This window comes from Lepidochelys kempii, chromosome 5, assembly GCF_965140285.1.
Source record: "Lepidochelys kempii isolate rLepKem1 chromosome 5, rLepKem1.hap1, whole genome shotgun sequence".
Taxonomy (NCBI): Eukaryota; Metazoa; Chordata; order Testudines; family Cheloniidae; genus Lepidochelys; species Lepidochelys kempii.
In genome coordinates, this window is record NC_136384.1 from 72,220,887 (window position 1) to 72,236,740 (window position 15,854).

General features: G+C 45.3%; 1 protein-coding gene across 5 annotated transcripts in view; it reads right to left on the reverse strand.

Annotated features, from left to right (window-relative positions):
* The window catches only part of MCC (MCC regulator of Wnt signaling pathway), a 361,506-nt gene that overhangs the window by 29,322 nt on the left and 316,330 nt on the right, over window positions 1–15,854 (reverse strand). For all 5 annotated transcript variants that reach the window (XM_073344706.2, XM_073344704.2, XM_073344710.2 and 2 more), the window contains 3 exons: window positions 14,614–14,714; window positions 11,321–11,504; window positions 1,079–1,313 (listed from right to left, as the gene is read on the reverse strand). In XM_073344706.2, coding sequence (XP_073200807.1) covers window positions 1,079–1,313; window positions 11,321–11,504; window positions 14,614–14,714 — 520 coding nt within the window. The remainder of the gene's footprint in view (window positions 1–1,078; window positions 1,314–11,320; window positions 11,505–14,613; window positions 14,715–15,854) is intronic.

Genomic DNA, 15,854 nt, shown 5'->3' on the forward strand with positions numbered 1-15,854 from the left:
CCCAAGTGTCATGATCAACACTCCAGGTCTTTGATTCTACCAAACACTCTTTCAGAGAGAAAGGGGACTAGGCATGCTACGCCCTTACAGTGAGGGTAGGGAGTATGCCATGGGCTCCACGTATAATGCAATTACACTGGTGTGTAAATAACAGCAGAACTGTCCATCAATCATTGTTAAGTTGCTGTACAGCTAATTATGCTCCAGAATCAAAGAGTTCTTTAAAAGAGGAAAAATAGTAAGTGTCTTCCTATATCTAGGTTGCATCAAAATATGAAGAGGTGCAGTGGTGGCTGCCTGAGTCTGCAGGCATGCTGATACTACAGCTCTGACCGGGGAGTGAACTGTTCCCATTCATGGCCAAGGCGTGTTAACAGGAAAGTCTGATGACAATTTAAAATGTCAACTTTAACTATTTCATTGCTGATCTTTTAGCAGAAACGTCAAGTGAATATGCCTGCTTGTTGCTCTTGGATATAGTACCAGATATTAGGCAGAGTGCAGTGAGACAGTTAGTCACTGTCAAGAGTGGCTTGAGAAGTTGGGTGGAAAAGGGGAAATGAGAAATTCTCAACCGTCTCCCGGGTGCAAAACACCCCACTGTCACATAACCTCCCCACTGCCAACTTTCACAATGCCATTATGTGCTGCAATTCAAATACCTGCAGCAGAGGAAAATATGGGGGCAGCACAACAATTTAATACAAAAATAAACAAGCACAGAGGATGCTATACTGATTGCATTGGATGTGGTGGGGGCAAGCAATGGGGATACAGTGTTGTGTAATACTAGGGTCCCTATTGAATAGTTTAAGTCTAATGGACTGCACAGGATACAGGGCTGCGGGTATGCTACAACCTTTCAGATATAGCACAGGGCATGCAACAGGCTTAGGCTGTACATTAACAGGATAGAGAGCGGTAAGTTGTGCACACCCTTGCTATTGTCACAGTGTCCTTTGGAATGTGCAGGTCTCATAGTGGTCCTGAGCATCACTGTTAGTTACCTCTCTGTAACACCATGAAGCGATCAGAAGAGAGGCCACTTCAGGGGCAAAGACAGTGTGTCATAAAATACCTTCATTGCCATGAGTTCCTGCATCAATACTGCATTTTCCAGATCTAGCCTCTGGTTATCTCCACGAGGTTTGACATCATAACTAAGGGGATCAATATGGATGCTCTCCAGCTCCAACATGGTCAGCTTGACTGCTGCCCTGTCGTTCTTCAGCTGCTGGATGTAATCCTTCAACCTCTGCTCGTCCTCCTTTGTGAACTCCGTATCACAGCTACTTGCAGTTGAGCTGGTAGTGCTTGGAAGACCAAAAACAGCATCACTCATTTGCAGAAGGATTCAGGTCTCTAGCCTCTCCCCCCACCTCCTCCCCCAGCCCTCATTTGAAATTTGTTTAATCAGCACCACACACGTGATTCACCCATTCACATTTACACTCACAGTTGCCACAGAGTATAATTTTATCAGGATCATCATCAAACGTACACAGTCTACGGAAGACCGTTGCGCCGCCTGAATTACCATGATTAAGGTTAAGATTTTGTCATGGTTATTTTTAGTAAAAGTCATGGACAGGTCATGGGCAATAAAAAACAAACAAACGGAACCTCCCCCCCAAAAATGGGCTTCCATGAATTTTTGTTTATTGCACATGACCTGTACATGACTTTTACTAAAAATAACCCTGACAAAATGGGGCTGATGGAGGGATGAGAACCCAAGCCTGGCTGTGGTAGGGTAGGAGGGCGTCCAGCACCCACCACTGTTGTGACTGAAAGCTCTGGGGTCTCCTCCAAAGCCTGCGGTGGCTCGGAGTTCAAGGACCCCTCCGCCAGGTGACAGCTCCAGCCCTCCTGCCCCGGGTCTGAAGCAGAAAGTGTCACAGAGGTCTCTGGAAGTCATGGAATCCATGACTTCTATGACATAATCTTAGCCTTAACCATGGTTGATGGCATTGGTATAAATGAAGTTACCATATCTGGCTCAATCCTATGAATCCATGAATGGCTTTGCAGGGGGTGCCAGGCAGGGTTGGGGCATGCACCCCCTTGCATGCTGATGAAGAGCTTGAGAGCACGGTGTGCTGGTGTGTTTTTGTCCCTCCAGAGACATGGCAAAAGACCATACCATGCTTTTGAATATAATGAGCAACTGAAGGAAGGCAAGAATGGCTATCAGGATCCAGTGTGTATTAATATTGTTATATAACTAGTGTAGTACTATGGAAAATATTAACTTGGGAGTACATATCAAACATCGATTTTTTCACTTGAGCCTGGACCAAGTGTTGCAATATGCAAAAGAAACACACACACACACCCCTCTGCAACTTTAAAATACAGAAAAGAAAAAATATATAGTTCTTCAAACAGAATAAAAAATGTCATCACAATACTGAGTCAATTATTTCTTCACTGCAAAGCCAGATAATTAGTTTTGCTGGCATAACTGCTTTTGACACGAAACTTTTTTTTTTATCAAGAAACAATTAAGTGCTTGTTAAATATGCCATGCTGAGAGCAATAACAACTAAAATCCTTTATCTATAGAAAACTTCTGCATGCTGCCTCACACCTTGAATAGGAATAACAATCTCTGTGTTTGAAAAGTTAGTTCAGATTCCATGCCCCGTCTGCTGATGCCAGTGCCAATTATTACGGTGATTTTTTGATGGACACCTGTAAGAAACAGCCTAAGGTTGCTTCAGAAAGTCCAGCTGCTGTCATGGTGCTGTCTTTTAATCACTATTAACCTGGGGCTGGATTTGAAATAGTGACCAGCTATTCCAGTGCTAACTTCCACAAGACATCCAAATCCCTCAACTTGGAGGTATCTTGTCATGTTTTACAGGACTTCTAATAGAACATCATCATCTGACTTTATTGTCGCATTCCTTTTCCAAAGGTAGTTTCAAAAGAAAAACTGCCACACAATTTTAGCTCGCTCCATACATGTCACATAATGAAGAGTTTTTACCCAGGGAAAACAATTTCTAGATAAGCACGAGGAGCCTCAATGCCCCATCTCTATCTATGTGCATTCCAGTGTTCTAGGGAGAACAGATTTATGGAGGTTAATTGCAATGCTGCTTTAGTTCCTTAACATTCCACTGCTGAATATACTTGCAAAAACACTAAAAGGAAAAGAAACAGCACTGCAATTTCTACAACCTTACACAGACAAAGCTGCCTGCTGTCTCCTGAGGACCTGTAATCAGCTGCTGGGTGAGGGTTAAGTCATCCATTAACTGTGCCTGTCTGGAATGCTGGATGATCTCAGTTATCAGCAGGGGAATAAATCACATTCTGTATTGGGTTGCATTATTTTTCAGCATTTTTTTGAGGAGGAAAAAAAACCCACCCTGTCTGTGGGCTCCTGCTGGAGCCAGGCTAACGTGTAATGGAAATACACTTTGCTTACATACTTATGCACTGCAGAAAGAAAGGGGGTGGGGGGGAACAGGTTGGTTTTCTCTCCTTCCTCTCAATTGTACTTGTGCTCAAGCAGTGTTGATTTTAAGTTGCATCAGATAATTGCCAGTGGATCTTTCAGAGAATTCCAACCCCAGGGCAGCCTGAGAGGAAACAGAGAATTGGCAGGGCTACAAAGACTTCCTTAAGTCTTCCCCCCTCATGAAATATCACATTACATGGCTTTACTACAGCTTTCTGCTAATTTCAAATGATTTCTTCTCTCTCTTAGGGATAACAGGCGCCGTGTTTACTAGAAGCGAAAACCACTTTTCCTCCCACTAATTCCCATCTGCAGTAAATCAGAACCCAGCTAGCCTATCACGGGTAAAAATACATTGAGGTTTTAATGAGTTCTCCATAATACTTTGCTTTTCATCGGAGGATCTCAAAGCTCTTTATAAACCTTATTTAACTAGGCCTCACTAGGCCCTCAGTGAGGTAGATATGATGTGAAAATCAGGCAATACAATAAATTACTATTCAATTCTATATCAAGAGGTGTTGTAGATCTCTTCAGGTTCCAAAATAAAAAGTTCTCCAGCCTTCCTGGACTACTCACACTCAGAGACTAATACTCAGGGACAGTATTTAGGGTCTACATAGCCTGCACAGTCTCAGAGTTTAAGTCAAAGTTAACCTTAGCTTTCGTTTACAGAGAAAATATGCTCCTTGCCCTCTTTGCTGGAAAGACAGCTCTCAGAATGAAAACTGAGCACGGCCTCTACATCTGCTATGAGGACTATTCCTAAAGCTCCCCAGGTATTCACAGTACCAGCCACAGCTGCACAGGACTGACCTTTCAGGTCCACAGCTGCAGGTCTCCATTTTTTGGAGACCAATCCACAGCTGTGGAAGGTAACGGCAACTTGGGTTATTAGCTCAGTCCTGGCTGACTGCCTGCAGCTGAGCTAGCTCCTCTGCTGAAGTGCTAGTGAGGCCTCTGGTTACAAGGTGAGGAATTAATGGAGGAGCTGCCAGTACAAAGAGGACAGAAGAAAAGGAGAACTGCCCCTTGTCCCCTAACTTTGGTGCCAGAATCCCCCCACCCAGCGTGAGAGAAGAGAGGAGGTAATATGGCCAGCAGAGGAAAAGGGTACATAGCCTATTCCCCTATTCGAGAGGCAGAGACAGCCCCGCAATCCCCACCCCCATTTCCTGAATTGTGGAGAAGTAGTCCTGTGTGCAGGGCTGCATGACTAAGCACTGAAACAATGCCATGATGCATATGTGATCCTGGGTTGTGATGCCACATGGGGCTCCTTCAAACTCACTTTGATGGCTCTCCCCAAAATCCTCAGGCCAGCCCTGCTGCATCTGTGGGGGAAACACCCCTGGCTAGATACCGTGTAGTGCTGAATTTGGCAGACTGATATGCTTTCTGATGGCAATCAGGGTAACACAAATGAGGTTAGGGGATGAACTGAACAGGCAGCATGTCACAACCAGAAAAAAACCAAAAACAGATGCATGATGTCTCTCTTATTTCTCTAGCATGCACGTAGGAAAAAATTACACAGCTCTATCAAACGTCTTGGAAAAATGATTTCCTTCTGCACATTCCCCTCACCGTGTTCATAAAGAGCTGAAAGAAACATTCTACCCACTCGGTTCATCATTGACATCTGCAAGATTCCTAAATGATGCTCAATTAATTTGTATATATATTTTCTATACAGTGGATCCTAGATAGCATGGTGTAACATTAAGAGGTGTCCTACACTCACGGGTACAAATACACATATACTACATGTGCATATACATAAACACACTGCATATATAAAATATTTCTCCGTTTACTGATGCTGTGGAGTACAACCTCTCTTTTCATTCAAGAAACCTTGTCTGGGTGAAAAGGATACAGCATCCCTTATACAGTATGAATTTCTATCCGTAATAACTGTGGGTTAAGGGTTTATAGAATTACAATTACGTGGAATGTCCCAAATCCATGTAACATTCTTGAATGGTAGTGTCTGCATTTGAACTTTTACTTTAAGGAATATTTGTTAGGTCACGTACATCTGTCCACCCATCTTCCAGGTCAGAGTGGCTCCACATCAGAGCAAGCACACAACCGTATGGCAGGGATAACCTTTCAGATTAAGAGTAACAGCCGTGTTAGTCTGTATTCACGAAAAGAAAAGGAGTACTTGTGGCACCTTAGAGACTTCATCGGATGAAGTGAGCTGTAGCTCACAAAAGCTTATGCTCAAATAAATTGGTTAGTCTCTAAGGTGCCACAAGTACTCCCTTTCAGATTAACTGGCCTTCACTCAGACCAGCAGAATTTGAATTAACAGTATATTGGGCTATTATCTCAATACTTTGGCAAACCACCTCCCTCCTTTGGAAACCTATTTGCTCCAGTGATGAAGTCTGGTACTGAGAGCATACCACATGCTTTGGTATTTGGAAGCATTAACACGTTTCCATATCAACACTTCCACATTGCGGCCAACATAATCCTTTATTTCAGCTACTTATCCGAAATCCCTGGGGTAGTTCTGAGAGGAGGATTTAGCTGTAGGTTTGGGTAAGTTCAGATGGTTAGTGGTAAAAACATGTTGTAGAAATGTATTTCCTTTGCATGTGATGGGGACGGACTGTCCCTCCTGCAACTCGGTGGAAGGCCGGGGTTACTAGTAGTGTAATGAATACAAAACAGCATCCTTAGTCATTGAAACAGCAGCAATCTCCATCTCTCTCTCTCCTTTCATTCTTTTTACAGGTGCTATCAGTTGGATCTTCTTGGAGATGAATGCTCCTCTGTCCATTAAAACAATTAGGACTTCCACAAAGCTATTTTTATTTTCAAAAATGAATTGGCAATATAGTTGGGTTGCTGCCAACCAAATAAATTGAGATGCTAGCTATTACTTTATTCACTTCGCTGGTAACAACCTCTATGCTGGTTTTTCATTTCATCTCAGATGCTCCCTTTTACAATCTTTAACCCTGCTTTGTCACCAGCAGTTGCCAGTGCTTGTGTTCTCAGTAATGCGTTCAGTGATTTGACATTCAGCATCTCATTTGTGATGCCGAAGTTCAGCACTTCCATTATAAACCCATTTTGTGGGGTTTCAAACTGCAGTGAGAATTATTCACTTTATCACAAAGTCTTAGCCAAAAAGGGGTTTTTCCCCTTCCCCATTTAAAGAAAAAAACCTGCCCGGCACTTTAACTCAAAGGATCTTCATTATTACTACTTTTGTTTGCAAAGATCAGGCTTGTGTACTAAGATTATCTTGTAGTCATATATAAAATAAAAAAATTTTCATTTCAGAGGTTAAGTGCAATCAAGGGAGGAATCTGTCCATTAATATGAATTGTTTCCAAATTGTGGTCCACAGAGCACTTGCTGGTCTTATGGAACTGGCTCCCCTCCTTGTTTCCACCTGCTTCTACAGGCCCTCAGGTACTTCCATGACAAAGAAAAAGCCTACAGAAGCAGCTGGAAATAAGGAGTCAGCCTTGCTGCCTCTGCTAGGGGTTACTGTCACAACAGAGAGGAGACGGAATCTACCTTCAGTGATTGCAACCACCAGTGGGTGGAGCCAGGGCTGCTGCCAGCCTCCAGCATGAAAGAACCATAGAGCAGCAAGTCCAGGGCAGCACGGAAGGATGAAGCCAAAAGAAGGGAGCCAAGCGGCAGGGAGGTGTGTGCAATTGGAGAGGAGGAGCAGGTATGCATATGCAAGGTGAAATGAAAAAGGGAGCACAGAAGCATATGCAGAGAGGCAGCAGGAAAGAGAGAGGATGAAAATGGATAGGTGTGATTGTAACGAAATGAAAAACAAAAGGAGAGTGAGTATCTGTTTTCTTCATAAAGGACAAAATGCAAAATTAAAGACAGTCACAAATACATACCTATTTTACTAACATTACTGTCTAAGCAAACGTAGTTGCCACAAGGATGTTATGTGATTGTGAACAGCAGGGGGTGCTCATGAGATTCTCTCTCTATTGAGATGTGGGCCACATTATAGAGAAGTCTGAGTTACATCATCTAAACGCCTTTGTCCTCTGGATGAAAACAACAGGGGAAAAGAGGAGATTTTGTGCTTAGCTGGGCAAATGTTACATGGTCCCTCTTGAAATTTCGAAAGTATTTATACGTGGATTTAAAAAAGGAAATGCAGAATGGTGTGGTGGAATATGGAGTCAAAATGTCCTGAGTTTTCTAAGCCCTATTCTGACTGCTCCTGACTTGCTGCCCTTGGGCCACTGACAGTAACTTCTGTTTGCCTCAGATTCTCTGTTGAGAAAAAGGGGATAAAAGACAGTTACCTTTTCCATAGCTGGTGTTCTTCAAGATGTGTTGCTCATGTCTATTCCACAATAGGTGCGTGTGCTTCCCACGTGTCCAGGTGCTGGAAGTTTTTCCCCTAGCAGTACCCGTAGGGGGGAACGCCCCCCATGACCCCTAGAGTGGCGCCTGCCTGGCGTGGTATAAGGGCAGCTGCACGCTCCCCCCACCCTCAGTTCCTTCTTGCCAGACAACTCTGACAGAGGGGAAGGAGGGTGGGATGTGGAATAGACATGAGCAACACATCTCGAAGAACACCAGTTACAGAAAAAGTAACTGTCTTTTCTTTTTCAAGTGATTGCCCATGTGTATTCCACAATAGGTGATTCCAAGCTATATCTGTTGGAGGTGGGTAGGAGTTCACAAGTTTCCAGGACGGAGGACAGCCCTGCCGAACCCGGCGTCATCCCTGGTTTGGGGGATGATCGCATAGTGCGAGGTGAACGTGTGAACCGAAGATCACGTGGCGGCCCTACAAATGTCCTGGATGGGGATGTGGGCCACGAAGGCAGCCAACGAGGCCTGCGCCCGAGTCAAGTGTGCCCTCACAGTGGGTGGTGGGGGGACACCCGCCAGTGCATAACAAAGTGATCCAACTGGAAGCCGCTGAGTGGAAATTGGCTGGCCCCTCGCGCACTCAGCCGTGGGAATGAATAGTTGGGAGGGCTTTCTGAACGGCTTGGTCCGCTCGCGGTAGAAAGCCAGAGCTCGCCGCACATCGAACGTGTGGAGACGGCGCTCCTCATTGGATGCATGAGGCTTCGGGCAGAGGACTGGTAGAAAAATATCCTGACCCACGTGGTAGGCGGAGACCACCTTCGGGAGGAACACGGGGTGTGGGCAGAGCTGGACCTTGTCTTTATGAAAGACTGTGTACGGCGGCTCGGAGGTCAGGGGGGAAGAGGTTGTGCATACCTTCCTCCACGTTGAGGGAGGAGGTGGATTTCGTAACATACCTTTGGTTCTGCACTCCAAGGGAGGTGGACACCTGAGTGCTGGGGCAAGTCCCTAAAGCTGAGTCTTCCCACAGCTGATCTCAGTGTCTGTGTCATTTATATAACTATGTCTTTGCCTCCTTATTCTTAGGCATCTAACCCAGTTGGCCGTCTGTCGCATTCATTGGCTGCTGACAGAACCAGTGAGCTTGGGGCGGGGTGGATATGTAGATATTCAAAACCCTTAGCGGGGACATAGTATTTTCTTTCCGCCTGCCTGGAGATGGGGGGCAGGGAGGAGGGTGTCTGACACAGGGCCTTGATTAGTTTCACCACTCCCTCGTGCATGGCAACGCCACCTTGGAGGGGGCTGCTGCATTTAATTCATGGAACAGGGAGCCTAAGGGCTCTTCCAGCTCCTCAGCTTCCAGCCCCAAGTTCGATGCCACCCTCTTCAAAAGCTCCTGGTGGTCCCTTGCATCATCCTGAGTGGCTGCTTGAGAAAGTCCCGCTGTCACCTCATCGGACGAAGATGATGAGGAGGCAGGTACAGCTGGTTGTGTCAACTCCACTGCTTCTGCCGCGGCCGTGGCCAGTTGTCCCTGGGGAGCTTGCTCTGACTCCACGTCCGGCTCAGGGGGCGGGCAGGAGACTGTCGCCAACCATCTTTTGGATGCCCCCGAGACCAGCCGATGCCCCTGTAGCAGATGGGGAAACCCCTAAGGGTTCCATAGTTGTCAAGGGGCCGGCCACTGGCCCTGGGGCCATGCAGCCACTGGTGACCTAGAGGGGAATGCCGATGTCCCCAGTGCGTGACCTTGGTCTGCAGGCAGATCTTCCTCCTTGGGCTCTATACTTCCTCCTCGCTATCAGAGCCCGAGGAGGGAGAGACTTGTCTGGGGGACCAGGACGGTAATGAGGCCTCCTGTCTACCCCGTTCCCGTTGGCTCTCTCTGCAGACCTCCACTGTGGACCTGTACCAGGATGGTGGCTCTCAGTGCCACAACTCCTGTGATTGGTGGTGGCCTTTGGCAGATTGGAACAGTATCCCGGAGATCAACACCTCACACTTTGAGAATGGTGCCACTCCATAGACCAGAAGCAAGAGGATCAGCATCTCAGAGACCGTCGATGTGCTTGCGGTGATCTGTACCAGTGATCCAGAGACTGGTGATGGGGCTCCAGGAACCGGTGCCTCGATGCCCCGGAGCGGTGATGAGGACTGGGAGACTGACTTGGGTGCTCCCGGCACTGAGGCTCTGGGGACGTGTCTCTGCAGACCTGCGCCAGACTGCCAGCGATTGATGCCGGGACTCCAAGGAACGCTGCCTAGAGTCCAGGAACCAATGCCGGGAACTCTGGCAGAGAAGCCAACCTGCATCCGGCTGGTGGTGCTGTTCAGGCAAACGCTGGTGGGGCACCCCCTGTGACGGGGAGTGGTGCTGCACTGATGGAGACCTCTGGAAGGGTCACAGGGCGGGTTTACCCCTCGAAGGGGGCACCTCACTGGCTGGCGTGGGCAGCACCAGAAATGACAGTATGTTACAAAAAGTAATTTTCTCTCTGTTGATACTCACCCCTTCTTGTCAAATGTTGGGAATGGGCCACATCCACCCTGACTGAATTGGCCTCGTTAGCACTGACCCCCCACTTGGCAAAGGCAACTCCCATCTTTTCATATGCTGTATATTTATACCTGCCTACTGTATTTTTCACTCCATGCATCTGATGAAGTGGGTTATAGCCCACGAAAGCTTATGCCCAAATAAATTTGTTAGTCTCTAAGATGCCACAAAGACACAAAGTATACACGTTATATATAGATGTACTGAAAAAGTAGCTGCTCCCCAGAAATATTTGAACTAGATAATTTTTGTAATAATAGTTCATTTAAGTTTTATTATTTTAAAGGTCTAAAAAAATCCCAATATCCTGATTTTTCCCTCTGGAAAAATCCACTCTAACCTGCAAAAAATTTGTCCACCAGTCAGTATTTGTCTACAGTGTCAATTGCTAAAGGGAGGTTTTTTGGGCTAGTGGAGTTATGAAAAATTATTATAACTGGTGGCAGAAACTTATTCTGTTTCTGTGAGAAGTGAAATGGTTATAGCCGTGACATTTAAAAACAACAATTCTTGAGCACTCCAAAAGCTTATGAAAACCTTCCTTGACGGGAGTACTTTTTTGGTTTCCAGTTCCCTGGAAACCTGTGGTGCCCTAGTACAATAGCGGTGAACAAGAAGTACATGCTTCAAGTTTCAATGAGATGGGAAGGAGGGGAAGAGAGAGAGAGAGGGAAACAGAATCACTGAAGTAAAAGAAACGTTATGGTTTTGCCCTTTATGAAAGAGATCAAAGATCAGAATCACCCGCTTGCAAGATATCTATACAAAACGTTTCTTGGATGGAGTTTGCTCCAAGTCTGAGAATAAGCTCACTGAAGCATGGTAGTGATTTAAAAAAATAAAAACAAAGAGAACCCAGCAGACTGACATGAGGATGGATAGTTGAATAAATGGAATACAACATAATCTACTCAGGTCTGAAACCAAAGGCCCGGGAATTAACAGCTTTGATGAGTTGCAGTTACCTGGTGTGGCTGTTGGATGACAGGCTCTCCCAGGGCTGTACACTACAGCCAGTGATCGCATAGGCTCCCCCGCAGCTGCCGTCTAACTTCATCAGCAGGGCTTTTGCTGCATTCTCAGCTGTCTTCCTGCAGTCGTGAGCTCTCTTGAGCATCTGGGTAATGTTCTCATCACCTGTTTGGTCCCCTAGTTTGCAAGCAAACAATCAGTGTCAGAGCTTCGAAGAGCATAATAAAAATTAATACAAGAATACAGACTCCTAAAGATATTTTCACTTAATGCTGTGACATTAACACCTAGCTAGCAATTTGTGATCTAAGTGAGACTAATACAGAGAAAAAGAGAAAAGCTATGACATGTATTCATGTGTTCTGTGCTAGAGATAAACACATACAATGCTGCCATCAGACAGGACAAGTAAGAGACAGTTTGCTCTGTGCAAGACTGTGCTTTATCCTCATTTGAGCCAAGCATTGTACATCCACATTTTATGCTTGCTAAATAAGCCACATGCCCTTGAATATTAACCCACATGCCCTTAAGACAGCATTAAAATTGTGGAAGCGAGAGTACCAGCCAACAGGAGTGGGCTGGTTGGGCTCATCTCCTTGAGAAGATGCAGCAACAACTCCCTTGTATTTTCCATGTAGGGGTGGTGGTGTAAATCCTCACTGATCTTCATAGCCACAGACAGGAAAATTATCTGTGTTACCAGCAATAAGGATATACCAGGCAGTATGAAGGGCAGCGAAAGGCAGCATATTCTAGTGGAAAGAGCACTGGACCGGGAGCTGGGAGACCTGTGTTCCATTCCCAACTCTACCACGGACCTGCCTGGGGACTTCAGGCAAGTTGCTTGACTCTCTATGCCCCAGCTTCGCCTTCCACCCTTTTTGTCTCTCCTGTCTATTTAGACTGTAAGGTCTTCAAGGCAGAACCTGTCTCTTATTATGTGTTTGTACCGTGTCTAGCACTAACAGTGCCTCAATCTGAGTTGGGTCTTGGTGCTAATGTAACATCAAAAAATAAATAATAAAAAGAAAAAAGCAGAAAATGCCAGGAAATTCAAAGTGGTGAGTTGTGCAACATCCTTCATTAATTCATTCATTCAATCTACTGGTTATGGAAGTTGCAGGAAGAGTAATGCAAGATTTCACACTGTACTTCCTGGCTTTTCTCCCAGTCTATCAGAACTTTAACACTATACACACATTCAATAAAATAATCACATACAAAACTTAAACAACATAATATTATCCCAACCCTTTCATCCCTGTTCTGGGTTTTCTGGTGGTTGACACCAGAGACTTTCATAATCATTCTCTCAAATAACAGGATGTAGAGAAAATCCAGAACTGGGTAAATATGACTTCAGTGTCTTATTCTACATTTCTATTCACAGGCCAAATCCTGAAATGCTTACTCAGACTCTAATTGGTCACATTTATTACTTTAACTAGCAAACAATCACAACCAGATTTGTGGTGCTAGACAAATCATTAATAAAGACAGATTCTGGGATCTGTGTGAATTTGGAAAATGTATATTTCCCCGATAGAGTGAGACGGCTCTCAGGGTTGGGGGGGAGGGATTATTCTGTGTCTAACTTTAAATATAAACTAAACTAATTTTTACTTTAAACTAATGCAAAACAATAACTTGTCAGGCCAAGACTCTTCTGACTAAATCTCTCAGTGAAGTAAAGTTTCACATCCAAGCTATAACCTCCTGAAAAACAAGATTTATGATGGAAATGCTGGCACAGTCTCCACTACAGGGTGTGAGTGGTAATGCTACTATTAAAAAAAAAAGTTGACAGCAGACACCTATATAAATGTAGGTTACACCTCTCTTTTATAACCTCAAATGGAGAAGAAAACTAATACTTCCCTTTCTGGATTTACTTCTTGGCCACGTATCTAACTAGCAAAATCTAAGGCTGAATGCACATTTGCTCCTAATGCCCTTTTATAAAGAAACAGCAGTACAAATTCAATACCAGACTACCAAAAGAAAGGGCTAGAGTCTAGAGAAAGAGGGAAAATAATAATAATAAAAAAAAATCTGCTATGACCTTTCCTGCATGACATACTCTGCAAGGAGAAACACACCTACACAAAGACTTGCGCAAACCACTAGGAGAGATGCAAAATAAACTGCCTGGAAACAGCATAATAACTGTGGATCACTGCATCTAGCCTGCAGAAACAAGAGGTTGAACTCATCCGTCTTGTGGCTCTGAAACCAGCTGGTCGTTTGGTCCTTAAAAGCTTTCAGTTTACATTTCAGTGGTTCTTGAGAAGCTGGTGCTATAAATTACCATCTAAAGGCTGTGTCTAGGTCTCAGCACAGTATGGAAAGCTATTTTTCTGTCTCTGAAGATTTCATATACTTTCTCCCTCCCCTCCCCCCAAAGAAGGGCCAAGATTACTACTACCACCACTCCCTCCCATCAGTAAGAGGAATGAGCCTCTGTAAAACTAAGAGTTAGTTTCACAGTGAAAACATACATTTTCTGTCAATAAATAGGACTTTTGTGTGAATGGAACTCACATGTACCATGTTGAAAATGGACTAATAAACGGTCTGACTCTGTTATTAGGAAAGCACCATCCCCCAAAGAACATTTTCAATAGCAGTGTTAACTAGTGTCAGTGTGTGCTGCTGAGTAACAAAATGAAATAGAACACCACAAAAAACAGAGGCCGAAACCTCAGTCCAGGCAGTAAAACATGAGAATGAAGATGTTAAAATACAAGAGTACCATGGGAGCTTGGAGGTAAAGACTGCATGTGGTATTTTATCTGCATTATGGTATATTTACATGTCCAGATCTAAGACCAGATTTTTATAAAACACAATTTTTGTGGGCAAATACTGTGGCTATGTACACAACTGTGGTAATTGCAAGTGCAAATTATGTAACCCAAACCACTGCACTCAGTATGTGTAGTGCATGCTTGGGTGCTTGGAGGTATCAGTTTAATCACTGTGCTGGGTACATGGTTATTGCCCAACAAAAGTAATCCCACAAGTCCAGAAGATGCATCTCCTGGAATACCGTATATGGTTTATTTTAACTTGCTTGTAATATTTTGTTTCGGTTCCAGTCCTAATTTTTGTGTGTGTCAAACATTTTATTTGTTCAGTTGAAAACATGAAAATAACCACATACTTGACTGGTGGATAGCAAACTGTCAGGAGATGATTCACTATTGCAACCAGCCCCTGTAAACTGATAAATGTTAACTGAAGTGCAGAATGGGACTTAGAGAGTGACTCATTGAGATCTTACCGACAGACCCGACGCCTGCAGCTCTGAATTGACCAAGAATGAGACTCTGTTCACTTTCAGCCAAAGCCAGCAGCAGCTCATATGCTTCTATGCACTGTTCACTGAAATAAAACAAACACAATATCTGAAACTTAGACAGGATAATCAAATTAAGCGATCAACACTAGGTAAGTGGTGGTGGAAGAACTAGGCTATTCCCTTCTACTTGTATGATAGCAGGGACGTTACAGGACTACGGCTGTGTCAGTAATTGATTTTTTGATTCAATGGCAGTTCTGAAAATCAGAAGAAAACTTGGTTCAAGTCAGGCCAAATCTGAACTTTTCGGAAATATTCGGTGAATAGAAGAAGTTGACAAAAAGCCTGTTTTGTGTCAAATTCAACATTTCACACTTGAACTTGGGTCTTCCCTTAGAGACTCATTCTGTCCTTCTCTGGCCCACTGACTATTCAAGTATTTTACACAAAATGGACCAGTGTCAACAGGAGAAACAGAAAGAGACCCACCCCAGAATACCCTCCTATAACCCAGTGATTACAGCACTCATCCGAGTGGGGGAAGGCCCAAGTTCAAGTTCTGCTCCCATGACTGACTATTTCCAGGAAATAGAAAAGCTTCAGTAGGAGAGCTTAAGAGGGACCCATCCCAGAATAGCCTATGGCAGGGATGGGCAAACTTTTTGGCCTGAGGGTCATATCGGGTTTCCAAAATTGTATGGAGAGCCGGTTAGGGGAGGCTGTGTCTCCCCCAACACCCAGGCATGGCCTGGCCCCCACCTCCTATCCGACCCCCCTGCTTCTCGCCCCGTGACAGCTCCCCCAGGACTCCTGCTCCATCCAACCTCCCTTGTCCCCCTGACAGCCCCCCCCCACGGGACTCCTACTCCATCCACCACCCCCTGCTCCCTGTCCCCTGACCACCCCTAGACCTTTCACCCCGATTGCCCCTGCCGCCCCATCCAACCCCCCCCCTCCTTCCTGACTGCCCTCCTGGGACCCCTGCCCTATCCAACCCCCCTGTTCCCTGCCCTCTGACCGCCCCAACCCCTATCCACACCCCAGCCCCCTGGCCATCCCCCCCAACTCCCCTGCCCTCTATCCAACTCCCCCGCCACCTTACTGCGCTGCCTGGAGCACCGGTGGCTGGAGGTGCTACAGCCGTGCCGCCCAGAGCACCGGGGCTGGCCACGGCTCTGCAGCTGCGCTGCCCCAGGAGCTCGCAGCCCCCTGCCCAGAGCATT